The sequence below is a fragment of the Populus alba genome, chromosome 2 (genome assembly GCF_005239225.2).
Source record: "Populus alba chromosome 2, ASM523922v2, whole genome shotgun sequence".
In the NCBI taxonomy this organism is placed as follows: Eukaryota; Viridiplantae; Streptophyta; class Magnoliopsida; order Malpighiales; family Salicaceae; genus Populus; species Populus alba.
The window spans coordinates 8,288,742-8,304,238 of record NC_133285.1 but is presented as its reverse complement, the minus strand read 5'-3'; the positions used below and the strand labels follow the sequence as shown (position 1 = coordinate 8,304,238).

General features: G+C 34.8%; 3 protein-coding genes and 1 pseudogene across 4 annotated transcripts; 3 read left to right on the top strand and 1 right to left on the bottom strand.

Annotated features, from left to right (window-relative positions):
- Nucleotides 1-374: 374 nt before the first annotated feature.
- LOC118057757 (uncharacterized) lies at nt 375-2,532 on the top strand. Its single transcript, XM_035070434.1, has 3 exons — nt 375-808; nt 1,410-1,464; nt 2,002-2,532. The coding sequence occupies exons 1-3, from the start codon at nt 497-499 to the stop codon at nt 2,325-2,327; spliced, it is 693 nt and encodes a 230-aa protein (XP_034926325.1). The 5' UTR covers nt 375-496; the 3' UTR covers nt 2,328-2,532.
- Nucleotides 2,504-4,352, top strand: LOC118057817 (probable UDP-glucosyl transferase 73B6; annotated as a pseudogene).
- A 312-nt stretch (nt 4,353-4,664) lies between these two features.
- On the bottom strand, nt 4,665-9,538 carry LOC118057756 (serine/threonine-protein kinase BSK3). Of its 2 annotated transcripts, none has more exons than XM_035070432.2 (10): nt 9,081-9,538; nt 8,775-8,995; nt 8,226-8,361; nt 7,884-8,017; nt 7,692-7,797; nt 6,947-7,032; nt 6,579-6,767; nt 6,039-6,191; nt 5,663-5,776; nt 4,665-5,466 (listed from the first exon to the last, which is right to left on the bottom strand). In XM_035070432.2, the coding sequence occupies exons 1-10, from the start codon at nt 9,160-9,162 to the stop codon at nt 5,212-5,214; spliced, it is 1,476 nt and encodes a 491-aa protein (XP_034926323.1). In that variant the 5' UTR covers nt 9,163-9,538; the 3' UTR covers nt 4,665-5,211. The 2 variants fall into 2 exon arrangements, with proteins under 2 accessions (XP_034926323.1, XP_034926324.1); XM_035070433.2 differs by having other exon boundaries at nt 8,775-8,986.
- A 1,520-nt stretch (nt 9,539-11,058) lies between these two features.
- Nucleotides 11,059-11,791, top strand: LOC118057755 (uncharacterized). The gene is made up of 3 exons (XM_035070431.2): nt 11,059-11,216; nt 11,304-11,365; nt 11,528-11,791. The coding sequence occupies exons 1-3, from the start codon at nt 11,159-11,161 to the stop codon at nt 11,654-11,656; spliced, it is 249 nt and encodes an 82-aa protein (XP_034926322.1). The 5' UTR covers nt 11,059-11,158; the 3' UTR covers nt 11,657-11,791.
- The last annotated feature ends 3,706 nt before the right edge of the window (nt 11,792-15,497 follow it).

Below are 15,497 nucleotides of genomic sequence, written 5' to 3'. Positions count from 1 at the left end.
TAAATTAAATGTTTTTTAGCAATGTGGCCAGAAAAAATAAAAATAAAATAATGTAATTTTGCCTTGTTTCAATCTATAATGCACCATAAATTACAAGTAATAAGAAAAAATTACAAAGAAAAAATTACGAAAATAAAAAAAAATCTAAACAAACAATGTTAATTTTGTTTTTGTGTTTTAAAAATATTTTAAAAAAATTATTATTTTTATTTTTTTCTTTGTTTTAAATTAAAAAAGTAATATTTTAAATTATTTTAATATGCTACTTATCAAAAAGGAATTTTAAACAATAAAATAATATTACTTTAATATATTTTTAAATAAAACATATTTAAAAAAACAACTTACAAGTTATACCACGTTCCATACAGCCTCGTATTCATCCGTCTGAAACCAGAACCCCCAAGGCCCCAACTACACATTTTCTTTCCCGGCAAATCTTTTATTTATTACCTCAAAATCCCAAAATCACCACGCGGAAAACAACATCAAATCAATGGAAGAACCACGAGCAGTCCAGGACCCACCAAATCTCCAAAACCTACCCGTTCAAAACCCAGACCCGAATCCAAACTCAGACCTACGTTTCACAGCACCATCTGACCCTCCACCTCCACAGCCACAACCTGCAGCACCGCCACCGCCACCGCCACCGCCACCGCCACCAGCAGCAGTACCGACACCACCACCTCCTCCTGTCCTTCCTAAAACCAAGAAGAGATCACTTGACAATTTCGGTCCAATTCAAGAATGCAGATACTTCAAGATGCGCGCTGTTGTCAAAGATATCAGACCCCATTTTCTTGAGGTACATTCTGAGACACCCATCATTAAATTTAAGTCTTTGGTTTTAATGTAGGTTTGAATTCATTGTTTCTTTTTTGTTTTGTGTGTTCGAGGTGATTTTATTTCTGGGTTTGAGTTATAAATAATTAGTAGTGCTGAAGTTGTGTTCTATCATAATTATTGCTTCTTGGTATATTCGGTTCCTGTGATATGATCGTGTTTTCCATTTTGAAATTACGGGTGTTTTTAATTTGTTGATCTTATATATAAAAAAAAAATCTTAATTTAAGATTGAATTATGATCTTCTGGTACAAACTTCACTTTATGCAAGCCCTTGGTGGAGTTTATTTGCAACAATTCTTTATTTTTGCCTGCATGGTCAAATCTTGAGTACTAATCTTTACATTTGTTTGAGACTATGAAAACCTTGTCTGCGAATGTGGCTGGAGTGTGGTAAGTGACAAGGTATACACTAGTGAGTGGTTTTTTACTACCATTTGGAGAGTTGCAATGACTAGCAGTTGGTCACTACATGTCTTCATTTGTCAGTGCGTCAATCAATAGTACTTGAAATTTTGATGTTAAGATGTGAAGGGTTTAAAATTCTTCTGTTTTGTTGAAGATGCTTCGAACAGTGGACTTCCGGAGTTGCAAAGGAGCCGAGGAACTTCAAGAAAGTAAGTTCATCAATTTTCACTTTGTATCATTGAATGGCACATAGTTAACTAAGTACGGTAGTTGAATGCAAATGTGATCTTTCTCTCTGTGATCAATTTACCTCATGCGGAAAGAATGCTAATAGCAGTACAATACTTAGAATTGATATGCTGAATCTAGGTCTTCTCTCTGTGATCAATTTACCTCCTGTGGAAAGAATGATAATAGCAGTACACTACCTACAATTCATATATTGGATTTGGGTCTGTTTTGTTGTTTTTTTCATTGCTTAGCTATGATTACATTTGCAGCCTTTTCTATCTTGAAACTCTATCATAAGTTTCTCTGCAATTCTTATGGTGAGAGTTATTTGAGCCTGATTTGATGGAATTGGTGGGGTTCTATCCTCTTCGGACATTTAATGTTTCTCATAAGCTGGTCAAATAACATTTACATTATTCATTTGCAATAATCCAAACCACTCTTTGATGGTAGATTTAGTAATCTGTTGTTGGCTCATAAGACGTACTTTTGACCGTGTAACTTGTGTTTTGCAGAGCTGAAGCTGCTTTTGGAACTATACAAGCAGATGACAGCAGAAAAGCTCAGTACAACCAATTGGAAGACTGCACCTCACTCTGGTGAAAATGGGGTAGGACTAAAGCCCCAGGAGCAGCTTCGCGACACAGCAGATCAGTCCCGACCAGGCCAGGTTTTTGCAAAACCATCTGAAAAGCAACAAGCCGAACATAGTCAGAATCAAGGGACACATATTGTTGGAGGATCGGCTTTTGGCTGGAATTTTATCACCTTTACTGGCAGCATGCCAATCTACTATGGAAGAACAAAGGAATCATTCCGAGCTGCTCATGTGACTTTGTAGGCTACCATTCTCCTCGCTCACACAATTTGTTAGTCGAAAGGAAAGCATGTAACAATAAGAATATTCAGAGCCTCACCCATGAGCTTTGCACAAGGGGATGCTATCAAATGATTTAACAGTTGTAATGTGTGTAACTTTGGTGGAACGATTGCACAATTGTAGGTTTTACAAGAAACATGATGAAATCTCCATATTGGTGTCACAATGTTTTAATCATTTCCTTGCGTAGGCTGTATTTGTTCTGGCAAGATGAAAATGGTGCACAGGTGCTTTGCCAGGATGCTGAGCTAAGTGTGGTGCACATCCAATGCATTTTGGATCATGTATTTGAATCGGTTCATTTTCAACTTTCTTTTAGTTTCTTAAAACAAAGCAAACCGTACAGAGTGGTGGGTTTTCTCTTATTTTTAACTACATAAAACAAGAGTGATAAATATATTTTGGTTGATTTGGTTTCATTAAGTCGTTTGGCTTTATTGTGATAGCTGGGAATTTCGAATTTCTTTTCTGGGACTCGATATACTTGTCGTCTTACCCTATGCTGGATTAACCCTCTTGAACGGCTATTGAAAAGGTATAGTCCCACTTGCTTAGTTTCTGACTGGTTCTTCCCACGGTCAACTGATGTTGCCTCACATTGTGGCATTACAAGATTTGTCTTCCATGGAACATGTTTCTTCTCTTCATGTGCCATAGATTAGAATTTGTGGTTTGTATCAGCCTCACAAGATGGTATCATATGATGACACGGATGCTTTTGTCAATCCAAATTTTCCAAGCGAGATCAAATTGACAAGACATCAACTACCGGATTATGTTAAATGAAAGAACTAATGATTTCTCAAAAGATGGAGCCAGGCTATGCTGATCATTACAGGAAGGTTTTAGGAAGAAAGGCATGGCATTCAGGCCTCTTTTGGCTATGGAACTGTGTAGTTGAAAATAAGGCAAAGAGATGTAAAGAAGCCTCAATCGATGAACATGAGTGTATGAAATGGCTCAGTTCAAGGAAGGCAAATTCAGATGTTTATGTATGCTTTGGAAGTATAGCCAACTTCGCTTCTTCACGACTTCTGGAAATCGTAAAGTCTTGTAGATTCTGGGTTGCAATGCATAGGAGCATGGGCACCACAAATATTGATTCTTGAACATGAAGCATTAGGAGGATTTGTGACACGTTGTGAATGGAATTCCCCACTTGAAGTAATAATTGCTGGAGTCCCAGTGGTAATATGGCCTGTTTCTGCAGAGCAGTTTTATAATGAAAAGTTGGTTACTGAGATTTTAAGAATTGAAGGGTTGGTGTGCAGAAGTGGGCTGCAGTGGTTGGTGATAGCTTGAAGAAAGAAGGCATAGAGCAGGCAGGGGCTCATATTATGGAAGGTAAAGAAGTAGAGCAAGGAAGCTTGGAGAAATGGCGGGGAGATCTGTTGAAGAAGGCTGGTCTTCTCCTCCTGATTTCACCGCTTTCCTTGAAGAAATGAAAAGCGAGAATTGCAACTAAAATTTAAGCTAGTTGTCCGTCGATTACAGTTGAAAACATGTTTTCTTAAATTTAAAAAAACAATCGTTGTTAAAAATTATTTTTATATATATTTTTTCGGTTTTGATTATTTTGATAATGTTAATTTTAAAAAATAAAAAAAATATTATTTAATATATTTTTTAATAAAAAATACTTCAGAACCACTATTACAATTTCAATTTCAAACATGAAGCGTAGACTAAATTCAGAGACTGCTTCCTCTGCCTCGCATGTCTTGTATCTTAGGTCATTCCTAAAGCACACAGAAGATGTGCGAACTTCCAATATTCAAGCTTTAGCAAATCAATACCTAGTTCTTTCTTTGAAATGTATATGAAAAATAATATAAAGCTAGAAATGCCAAGCTAGTGAAAATCTAATCTGAATTCATGGATATCAATCCAAACCAACCCAAATAAATAGGTTTTTTTAGATAATTATATTGCCTAATGAATAATAAATAAAATATAAATTTTATCAAACTCAATCCAAACATAACCTAATATATATCTATCTATATTATATAGAAATATATGTAGAACATTTTTATTTTTTTAAATCCAATATAATAAACACATATATCAACATTGACATAATATATACATATTTATAACATGTATAGTTTTATCATTTAATATGTATACATTCTTCCAATATATATATATATATATATATATATATATTACTATTTTATTTTTTATTGAATAATAAATTATAATTGTATGAATATCTATATAGATACTCGAAATCCGATGGATAGAATATGTATTTCTGAATTTCTTACCTGGTATATAATAAATAGAGTATGAATATAAAAAAATCCGACTAAATAGATATCCATTGACATCCCTGCTAATGACAGCAAACTGGAAGTTCAATGCCCAAAACAATCAACATCATTTAGCAAGAAATAGCTAGAACTGGATGTATCTTTTGCATGAATTACATTGTTAGAGATGTTTTTCCACTGTCTCATCAACTTCCTTTTTCAAAAATATAAGAAGAAAAATTCTAGTTTATAATGAAAGTAGCAGGAAAAAAATTTGGAATCAATACATGCATAATGGAGCAAACCACACAAAGAATGAATGAACTTGCATACCTACATGAAAGAAATGCCAAAGCCTGCCAAAAAAAAACATATATTGAGACACCTCAACTCCAAGATATCATCATAAGAAATCATCAGCAAGAAGAATTGCTTTCTTCACAGAAGGAGTTGAGTGAAGCTTTCACTGCCCTGATGTCCATGGAAGAGAAGATCCCACAATAGGTGCCACATAATTATCTTCATAAATATAATACCACAAAAAGATAGGATTGAGGAGATTCATCAACCACCAGAAAGCATGTTACGTCTCACTTTTGTCCAGAGTTTGCATTCCTCTCAGCTTCAAGATTTGTACCCTCCTTGAGCGCAGCATGTGCTTCATTTTCCAGTCCAAGTGTAGCGAGGGCAACAGCCTGAAGATACGATGCCACGTGCCATACAGGGGAAATGACTTGGGCTTGCATTGCATCACTTAGAGCTTCCTGAGGCAGGTCACTCATGAGATAGGACAGACTCCGCCGGGCAAAAACAGTTGGGGAAACCATGGTTCCCACATCAATGAACTACAAGTCATAGAAGAGTCTGTCAAATACAATTTGTATACTTGCTGTTAAAACAAGTGGGGAAAAAATTAAAATCAGGTAGCTTGGCATGATAAGGAGATTGTATTATTAGCCAAGAACAGCACAAATTAATGTAAAAACAATTCCTGACATAATTCATGAATGAAAACTGAAAACTTTGAAATGAGGAGGAAACCTGAGTGTAACACTCAATTGCAATTCTATAGTCTTTCTGCTTGAAAGCAGAATCACCCTTTTTCTTTGTATTTAAAGTCTCCTGCATTTCATCTGTCCACATTTGGAATGAGAGCTGCGCATAGGAAAAAAATTTGAGTTACAATCTTAGCTGTGTTCTTGACAGGTTAGAGAACATGCGAATAGAACGAGCCAGTGAGCATTTGCAATTTATATGAGAAAAGAAACAGAAAAACACTTTGGTAATGAATAATTGCTTGAAATGTGAATACAACAAGAATAGCAGATAAGCCCAGAGTGAAAAGTATACAGTTTATAATACGGTTAAACATCTACTATTTGAAACCTATTGAGGGCTTTAATATGAAATAGAGAACCTCATTTGCCACTCCTTGATCATCTTTATAGCCAATATTGTCTAAGATCTCATTTATGGCTGTCAGGTCCCTTCTAGAGCAAGCCTCGCCAAATGGTGACAAAGGAGAGGATGAAGCACCATGTGGGATACCTATCAAGATATGAGAAGGAACCTGCACAGGAAAGGAAATGGAAACATGAAAACTATTTAAGACTCGCTTCTAATGTCAAGTTTAGTTACAAGCAGTCCCTGATGGTTTAAGTGTATTGACAAATCAACTAGAAAAACAAACTCCAATGCTATTTCAGGAATTTATGTATCTGTACAGTCATCCGCAACCAATTTTCATTCTTGCATTTTTTTTAAAACAAGTTGTCTCTAGGAAACAGTCCAACAAAAATTCCCCTCTAAAATCCTAATGAATCCTTGCCCAACAGAAGGCACTGAACTCAAAAAAGTTTAACTGCATGATGAAATTATAGCACAGCAATCTGCAGGCACCAAAACAAGAAGTCAACAAGTGGTATAGAAGATAAGACAGTTAAATGAACAAACATACATCATTTTCCTTCTGAAGAGGAGTCAAAGCAGCGACTAAAGCTTTCAGACTTGGCCGCTCTTGGAGTTCATACTGTAAACATCGAGAAGCCAAGCGTACTAACTCAGTCCCATCATCACTGGAAAACTGTCCTTCCAAACAAGAATCTGTCAACATCTGAAGATTTCTACCCCGTATCAAGTCAAGGGCCTGGAACAATTTTCTTTTGAGTGTTAAATTTATGTGGACAGGCTTGTGTAACAAGTATTTGTAAACATGGGGATGAAAACAGAGTTGTTTTTTTTTTGGTAGCTGGATCTAGAATGTCAATCAATGGATTCAAACGAGAGTTATACTAGTAAATTTACTTTTGAATGATGTGCACTCACATGACTTGGAGGGATATGCTTTCCACTGAGAAGGTCAAGCAAAAGAGTGCCAAAACTATATATTACACTCTCTGGAGTTACTCTCCCTGAAACAAAGACAAGGAACATAAGCAGAGTCTTGGATTAACTTACATTCCAAGGATTAAATAATATTAGCGCCCAAATACATTGGAGGGCAAGAACACAATTAGACAGCTATGATGACACAAAATTAGCACCAGTACAAGATATTATGCAGACAAGTACAATTTAGTCAAAATTCTCTATTCTGGGATGCAATCAAAATTGATAAATATGACCGAAATCTCATACTCTATACAATGCAAGAAAAGCATGCCTAACAGGGAAATCATCAAGAGATCGCACATCTCTCAAAACTATAATAAAATGCATTGGTCTAGATAGTATTATAAGAGTTCCATTATATGGATCTAAATTCTGAAAACCTTTTGGGCAGGTCAGAAGAATAATGTTATGCGTCAGAAGTTTTACAAGCATGAACACTTGAACATTCCAAAAGAACAATATGGGAACTACAGATTTGTGGTGCTTTGAGGATCTAGATTATATAACACCTTGAGCAGGCCAGTCAGCAAGGCCCTTAACGGGTGGTAATGTATAGTGATCTCACCATTAGATTTAACTACATAAATACATTAGCTGTTCATAGATCTTCTGATTTCAATTTCATAAATTCACAAAATCAAAGCAGCAAGAAACGGTACTGTGAACAAGAAGCACCAACCAGTTCTCAAATACTCTGGAGGAGTAAAAGCCAGATTCGTACTGTAACTTTTTCCATCCCTGCTGTTTTTCATGAGGCCAAAGCTGGAAAGTTTTGGATTACCATCCTGTATAATTCTAACATATAAATAAAGAATGCAGGTAGAATCTAACTAGGAATTTGTTTCAGAGAAATGGAGACAGAATTTCATACCTCATCGAACAAAATTCTATAGGCATTAAGGTCATGGTAAAGGGCACGCCCTTTACTTGTGCAGTATTCTAAAGCTTCTGCAAGATGTAGAACAACTCTTAATCTCATCGCCCATTTTATAGGTTGAGTTTCCCCTGATTCAAGAGAGAATTGATTTGGTTATATCCCCTATAATCAAACTTGTAGAAAGACAGTCATGCAATTTTACAGAAAAAAGAAAATTGGTGCTATTATACCATATTTAGGATGCAGAATTCAATCAGAAGCCCAAAAAAACAATCACAAATATGCAACAAAACTCGTATCCAGAATCCTGGTTCATGCATGAGAAATAAGCCTTACAATGGAAAAGGTGTTTTGCAAGTGTCTCATTGAGCATAAATTCTGCCACAAGCACCCTTTCATCACCTTCACAACAGAAACCAAGCAAATTTACCAATCTATGACTCCGTAGCTGGCCAACAGATCTCGCTTCCTCCTATTATTGTAACAGAAAATTATCTTCAAGTTATGACACAGTAAACTCAAACCAAGGTATTTCTTCAAGCAGGTCTTTGTGACCTCAATGAGAATACATAAACAGATTGGCATTCATCACTCATCCAAGGCTTGATTCACGAATAGACCTCAAATTGAACAAAGAAATGCCAGAATTTGTCTTATTGCTAACTAAACAGGGGGTGTAAATAAAGGGACTCGATCCTAGTCATACTAATTCGCTGAAGGTAGTCCATGCCTCTTAGTATAATTTAAAACATGGCACCTGCTCGAATGAAGAAAAACAAAAATTTGTCAAGTTGTTGATGTTTCCGATAGGCAGTCTGCATAATGAAATTAAAAATGCAAACAAAGAATCCAAGTACATTAGTGGATGGCGTAGAGGTAGCGCACCAAAAATTGTCGAGCATCAGGCCAGGCCATTTTATTGAATCGCTTAACAGCAATCCTCCTCTGATTTTCCAGTTTCCCTTTATAAACAACATTGGGAGCCTTCTCCCCATGCTCAGACACAATATTTTCTACTGCAAAACCAGATGTTGCATTTTTCAGCTGCTCAAGTGTGAATTCGCGGAATGTAGGCAAGTCATTAACCTCACTCTTATCTTCATTTCCTGGGGGAAAAAAAGGTTACGACCCATAAAAAAATAAACTTTCTTTTTTTCCCAAAAGAGAAGAAAACCCTATTATTTGACCCACCAACATCAGGAACTTCAACAACAGCTGCCTTGAACTGTGAATCTACGCAACAATGTGTAAGCTTAGTGCACTGACTCCCCATCTCTCAATAATCACAAACCAAGGCTTTAATTTACCAGATCATAGAATAACCAAACTTAGCAAATCTAATCAACCCCAACTGAACCCACTAAAGCTATACAACTGCAAAAACTCAACAGCCACTCGAATTTGATAGAAACAAGATCAAATGGCCCAAAGATTTGAGGAGCAACCAAAGAAAGACAAAAGATGAAAGAATGTTGAAACCGAGATCAGATCATGCCATGTCATGTCACATCAAATTCATATAATGAGTGTGATACTGTGATGTGAGATAATGGTTAGTATTTGTTTGAGTAACTTTAAGAAAAATGTGAATTATGACCGACAGGGATAGAATCTTGCATATTATTTTAATGGTTTTAATAGATATTTTCATGTAGCAGACAGGTGACTCTTATTACTGGAGCAAGATAATTAGTTTTTTTTTTTTTTTTTTAAGGTTGGAACAGGTCCTTGTTCGGAGAATGGAACAGCTTCAAGAGGTCCAAAAGAAAACACGACATCATTTCTCTTGCTCTCCCGCCGTAATCATTTCAATTTTGCCACCTTAATTATCATGTTTTAGGCAAACGGCGCCGTTGGACTTGCTGAGTCCACGAGATCAGGCTTGGGTCCCAGGATTGAGGTAATAATGATAGTGGTCAAAACTTGATTTAACTTGGAATTCTGATATAACATAACAAATATAGTGATGAAATGTGCTGAAAATAAAATTTATGTTCTTTTAGTTTTTTATGGATTTTTTATATGATTTTACCTTTTATTTTTTATATATATTATTTTAATATATGTTTTTTTTAAAAAAAAACCTTGCTAATGAGATAGGTTTTTATTTAAAAATAAATACTTCAAATTAAAAAATATATCTTTATTAAAATAATAAAGTGATTCATTAATAAAAAAATAAAATTTATATTAAAAGAATACATTTTACCTCTATAATTTTACTTGTTGTCTTTACAACAAATATTTAATTAAATAAAAAAATCTATAATAAAAAGTTATCAACCAGATCAAGATCATGATCTAGACAAGGAAGTGATGTGTTAATTTAGTTTATCACAAGTCAAAAAAATATTATTTTAATTTTTTTATAAAAAATTAAATTAATGTTTTCTTAATTTTTTTCTTTAAAAAATTGAATTCTATTTTGATTGGTCAACCAAACTTGCAATGATGGTTGGCCCACACTAAATCAACACTTGCCGGTTTACTTTGAAATCCAACCTAGATTAAAAAACCGAGCCAATGGATCACACTGTCAGGCTTAACTAACTGTAACAACATTGTAAAACAAATCTACGTGACATTGGGCAACTAACTAGTTTAAACTAAAGGGAAATCTGTAAACCTATTGTCCACTTTGAATTTGTGAAGCAAAATCGAGCCCATCAGCTAAGAGAACAAAAAATAATATCTGGGACGGGTCGGGTCGATCTGGTTTAATTTCATTAGAAAAAAATCAGTTTTATCTATGCAGTATGTAAGAGGTTAATCGAAGCCGGTTGGGGACCACAAAGCAAAATAAATGAAGTTTGGGGGTGGGACCAAAAATAATAGCTGGGAGCCTGGGACGAGTCGGGTGAAAGAAATCAGTTCGATTTGTATGGTATGTAAAAGGTTAATTGAAGTAAATGAAGTTTAGGGACTAAAAACCAAAATAAATGACGTTTGGGGGGTAAATGTAACTTCATTAAAGGTTAATATTTTTCTACTTGTAAATATATTTATTTTCTTAATAAAAAAATATATTTTTATTAAAAAAAAACATTTTATATAAAGCATCACAATAATATGAAAAACTTTTAAAAATTAATTTAAAATAAAAACAATTAAACTTTTGTTTTCTAAAAAAAACATTAAAAAAAACAAGATATAAAACAAAACCAACTACCTTTACACCGATTAAAATCAAAACCTTTCCAGTTCTAGGGTTAGGGTTTAAGCGCACCTGAAATTAAAACACCAACAAGTCCCTTGGCTATCCGTACGAAATGTCGAAGAAGAACGATTTAGGTCGTAGAAAGAGACAACATGAATTCGAGCTTCAACGTAAATCTCAGTTTACGTTCTCCCAAACTCTATAAATCTTAGTTTTTTAATATTTATTCACTGTTGATTTCTGTTTGGTAATATTAGGAGAGAAGGAACTGAAGGAGAAGAAGCAGAAGAAGCTTCAAGCGAAGAAAAACAAGATGAAAGTAAGCTTCTTTCTCTTATTTATTCTTTCTTTTTTAATTTATTTTCTAATTTTTGTTTCTACACAAAAAAAAAAAAATTCCCATATTTGAATGGCTAATTGCATATTTGAATTGGAATTAAGGTTTTTGGTTTTGTTTATTTGGGGATATTTTTATGTTTAGGTTGATGGTAAAGACAAGAATAAGCAGAAGAAAGGTGGAGGTGGGTTTCAAGTAGGGAAGAGAAAGGTGAAGACCAAATTGAGCGCATTGGCAAAAGCTAAAGCTGATCAAGCAATGCAGCTTGATTAGTGAGGTTCAAGCTTATTTTCTTTTCTTTTTTGTTGAAATTCTAATTAGCTGTAATAGTTTATTGGTGCTGGATTTGCAGCTTCAATTTTTGTTATTCAGACGGGGAGCTATATATTTAATGTTGTTTTTTGGATATCTGCTGTTTGTTTTGATAAATTTGCTTCTCAAAGATAAGCAAACGCATGAATCTTGGAAACCTTGGAGTTTTCACAATACAATGGTGTTATGCACTTGTGACTGTGGAAGTGGTTGGAGTGACTGCACTTTAGAGGGTGTGATGCACTGGAAAACAGATATATTATGAAGTGAAAATACGGTTTATGATATCTTTGCCGGTCTTTACCACTCACCTATTATGTTTTGCTTTAAGAGGGGGGTAATATTCTTCCAACCGATTGAATGAAAAACCTGACTGCAAAAATATATTTTGAGATAGGTGGATTCGTTTATTAGGTTGTTTCTGTTCTTCACGTTTGTGTGCGAGTGAGGAATCATTATTGCCCAGGTTTTGAGGGTTTTAGGGAATTTGGTTGAATTGATGTATGAGCTATACTATTGTTGTTTTTGGGAGGTTAAGGGAGACCCAGATTTATATTGATGAAATTGTATGGTTGGGATGTGTATTGGTGCATTGTTGGTATCATTGGTTTTGCACGTCCTGTGATTGGAATTAGAATGATATTTTTTTTAATCATTTCCTTTTCAAGAGAGTCTGTGTCAAGCCTCTGACATAGCTAAATTAGGTGTTCTTAAGATTTTATGAAAGCTTGAAAGATTTTTCTATGTGCGAATTCAATCATGGAAGCTAAATAGAATTTCTTCTTTGTAGCAAGATTTTATGTCAGAACTGCTGTGATGCGGTCATACAGCTAACACGAATAGGTACAAGTTCTGTGAGATAGTTTGCACTGACTTCTGATAAATTGTTTGATTATGCTAACCCGAGGCTCCTAACTGGGAAACAAGGTTTGAAAGCCTTGTAAATAGAAGGCCACTGGCATCAGTTTTGGCCACTGTAACCAGATTTCATAAGAAAAATATTCGGGTGTTTCTGTGTGCAGAAGTCCAATTGTAGCTTATGCTTCTCCTCAGTGTGTCCCTATTGATCGACATTTTTTCCATGGTTTCTTCTTCAACAAAATATTTTTATTGGAAATCTCTTCAACAGGAAGGATCGGATGCATCATGGAGGACCTGCTTAATGTTATAGAATTTGTAAGTCTAGCAAGCATTTTTGCTCTCATGTTACAATGAGCTTATGAGTTTTGCGTGGTTCATACAAGTCATGTTGATCAGAGTGCAGCTGGGCAGATTAGCTAACTTACAAACCGCACCACCTCGAGTCTTTTGAGATTCCCATTGTTCTGAAGGGAAATTAGAAGGGGTAAACGAAGCAGCGTTGCACCTTGGCATGGAGTTGACTGGTTTGATGACCCTGCCTCTTTCCAAGGCTGGCCTGGTTTGGATCGGAAGCCCCTTGAAGGCTCTTGTGTACGTGGGAAGATACTTAGGATAGTGCAAGGCCCATGCCTCGAGTGGACCAAAAGATGAAAAGAGTGGTTTCATGTCTTTCTAGGCTAATTTTAGCATATCCCAGGAATTAAAAAAAAAAAAAAATGTTGTAAGGGGTTTTCCAATCATTTTTTTAATAAAAAAAAGGTAAAAATTGTAAAACTAGTTTCTAAAGGTTTTTATGATCTTTTCTAATGTTTTTTTTTTTAGTTTTTTTTTTTCATTTCTTAGTATTTATTTAATTTTTTTCATGCACTTTGTATATGGTTATTCAATAATTTTGAGAATGATCAAGTTATTTTGGGTTCTTTTATTTATTATTTTTTTAAAATTTATTTTTTTAAAAAATAATTTTTTAAATTAGATCCAGTTATGTGATTTAAATATAAACATTAGAAACTCTCTTCACAATAATTTGTTTGTTTTTTCTTTCTAGGTTGTTGTTTTGACGGTTCGGTGATTTCTTTTAGTATCATCACAATGCCTTTCACGATAACGTTAAAGCATTTTTAGATAATAGAGCGGTGTTCATGTTGAAATCACAATGAGTCTCTAAAGAGTTTTTTTATTTTATTTTTTTCCAAGTATGGTATCAACATCTTAGTTTTTTATAATTAATTATTGCCAAATTTTTTCCTTTTTATTTACTATCAATATCTATTTTTAATTTTATTTTTAAATTAATTGGACTTATTAAATTCAATCAAATCAATAACTCAATTATTAGATTTTTTTTTTAAAAAAATGAAGTTATATTAACAAAAAAATTAACCTGGCCCATCTAGATGGTATTCTTTATAAGCAAACACTCCTTTCGCTTTCAACAGCCTTATCATCTCCCACCACAAGCGTCTTGATGAAGCAAAGAGCACGCATGACTTTCTGCTCAACTGGGAAGAATTTAAATCCTTGCCCCGTCAACTCCGTCCCGTTCGAATATCGGATGCCCTGACTTTTTGAGCAAAGACAGCCAGACACACAGTGCAAGATCTGCATCGGGATTTAATTGATAGCAAGCTTTTCTTTCATGGTAAAAAATAAAATAAAAAAATTCCCAATTACCAGTTTCTACCAATCTTCATCGATGTCGCCTGCAGCATAATTATCATGAGTGCTTCGGCCATAAAAGAAGCGGCATACCTAATGGCCGGGCCTGGCCAATAGAGCTATACAGATTAAACCGTAGACCTGGGAAAACGAAAAACAATGGAAGTTTCCTTCGTATTTGTAATCAAAACAATCGTTTTCGTCTTTGTGACTCTGTCTGTGACTGAGATTGTCTCTGGGTTCATCTTATAATAGCTGTGAGAGATTTTCCTAATTCAAATACAAATCCGTATTTGTTTTATTTTATCAATCAACCATGGATGCTATCAAGCAGATCAGAAACCCCTCATTTGAGCATTGATGTTCCTCGTCCATTAAAGGAGTTACTTGGCAAATTGTGACTTCACAACTTATTTTAGTGGAAGGCAAAAGAGAAACGGATAGGCAAAGAAACAAGTGGAGTTTCTTAGTCAAAACAATACTTGTTTTATTCTTAGAAAACACAGTAAGAGAGGTTGAGGGTTGATCCACCAACCAACATCATCTTTGCTGTTCAACTCCCCATTATATTCCTTCTCCACGTTAAGAGAATGGATGTCAATGGAAGGCATTTTCCCTTATTTGCTCCTCTTTTATCACGGCAATATTCAACTTCAATCTGCATCTACTGCCCTTCCCTTTTTTATCGAGAAATAAATTTTTTTTTTTAACATTTATAGATCATTTTCATATGTTAATTTCAAAAATAATAATAACTCCAGTAGGTTTGAAATCTTGTACAATTGTCGAATCTTTTACTTGTTCCAATTGCCTTGGGTTTCATGCTTGACAATTATGTCCAACCAGGCTGGTCAGTTCAGACATTGGTGTGGCCTACTTAAGAACAGCTCGTCCTCTCTGTTTTTTTTTTTTTTTTTTTTTTTGTAATTGCAGGGTGAGCTCTGCTAGTGGAAGTTTTGGTACTCGATCAATTTTCACTGCATTAATGTTTCAGCTAAATCTTTCTTTGAACGGAAACTTTCTTCAGGCAATGATCTGTACAATAAAATAATTATGGGCAATCATCGCAACATGCTTTCCTTTTCTCTTTAAGACCAAAGGTCAGCAATCCTCATTAGCACCAAGACCCTTTTCTCCTAGTTCAATCCTTCAATTAATGTTCGACTCCGGTTTCAGGCGTCAATCCCCTGCAAACCCTCTGTTTTTTTGTGTTTTCTTCGAAAAACAAGGATAATCCAGGAGTGCAAGTATGGAGGTAATCATAAGCAGCTAGCTCAATAAG

Excerpts from the sequence above, each read along its gene's own strand:
- LOC118057756 (XM_035070432.2), bottom strand. The coding sequence starts at position 9,162 with ATGGGGAGTCAGTGCACTAAGCTTACACATTGTTGCGTAGATTCACAG. Across the intron at positions 7,033-7,691 it reads TCCAGAGTATTTGAGAACTG|GGAGAGTAACTCCAGAGAGT; the intron begins GTTGGTGCTTCT and ends TCTTTGTTTCAG. Across the intron at positions 6,192-6,578 it reads CTCTTCAGAAGGAAAATGAT|GTTCCTTCTCATATCTTGAT; the intron begins GTATGTTTGTTC and ends TTTCCTGTGCAG.
- LOC118057757 (XM_035070434.1), top strand. The coding sequence starts at position 497 with ATGGAAGAACCACGAGCAGTCCAGGACCCACCAAATCTCCAAAACCTA. Across the intron at positions 809-1,409 it reads TCAGACCCCATTTTCTTGAG|ATGCTTCGAACAGTGGACTT; the intron begins GTACATTCTGAG and ends GTTTTGTTGAAG. Across the intron at positions 1,465-2,001 it reads AGCCGAGGAACTTCAAGAAA|AGCTGAAGCTGCTTTTGGAA; the intron begins GTAAGTTCATCA and ends TGTGTTTTGCAG.
- LOC118057755 (XM_035070431.2), top strand. The coding sequence starts at position 11,159 with ATGTCGAAGAAGAACGATTTAGGTCGTAGAAAGAGACAACATGAATTC. Across the intron at positions 11,217-11,303 it reads ACATGAATTCGAGCTTCAAC|GAGAGAAGGAACTGAAGGAG; the intron begins GTAAATCTCAGT and ends TGGTAATATTAG. Across the intron at positions 11,366-11,527 it reads CGAAGAAAAACAAGATGAAA|GTTGATGGTAAAGACAAGAA; the intron begins GTAAGCTTCTTT and ends TTTTATGTTTAG.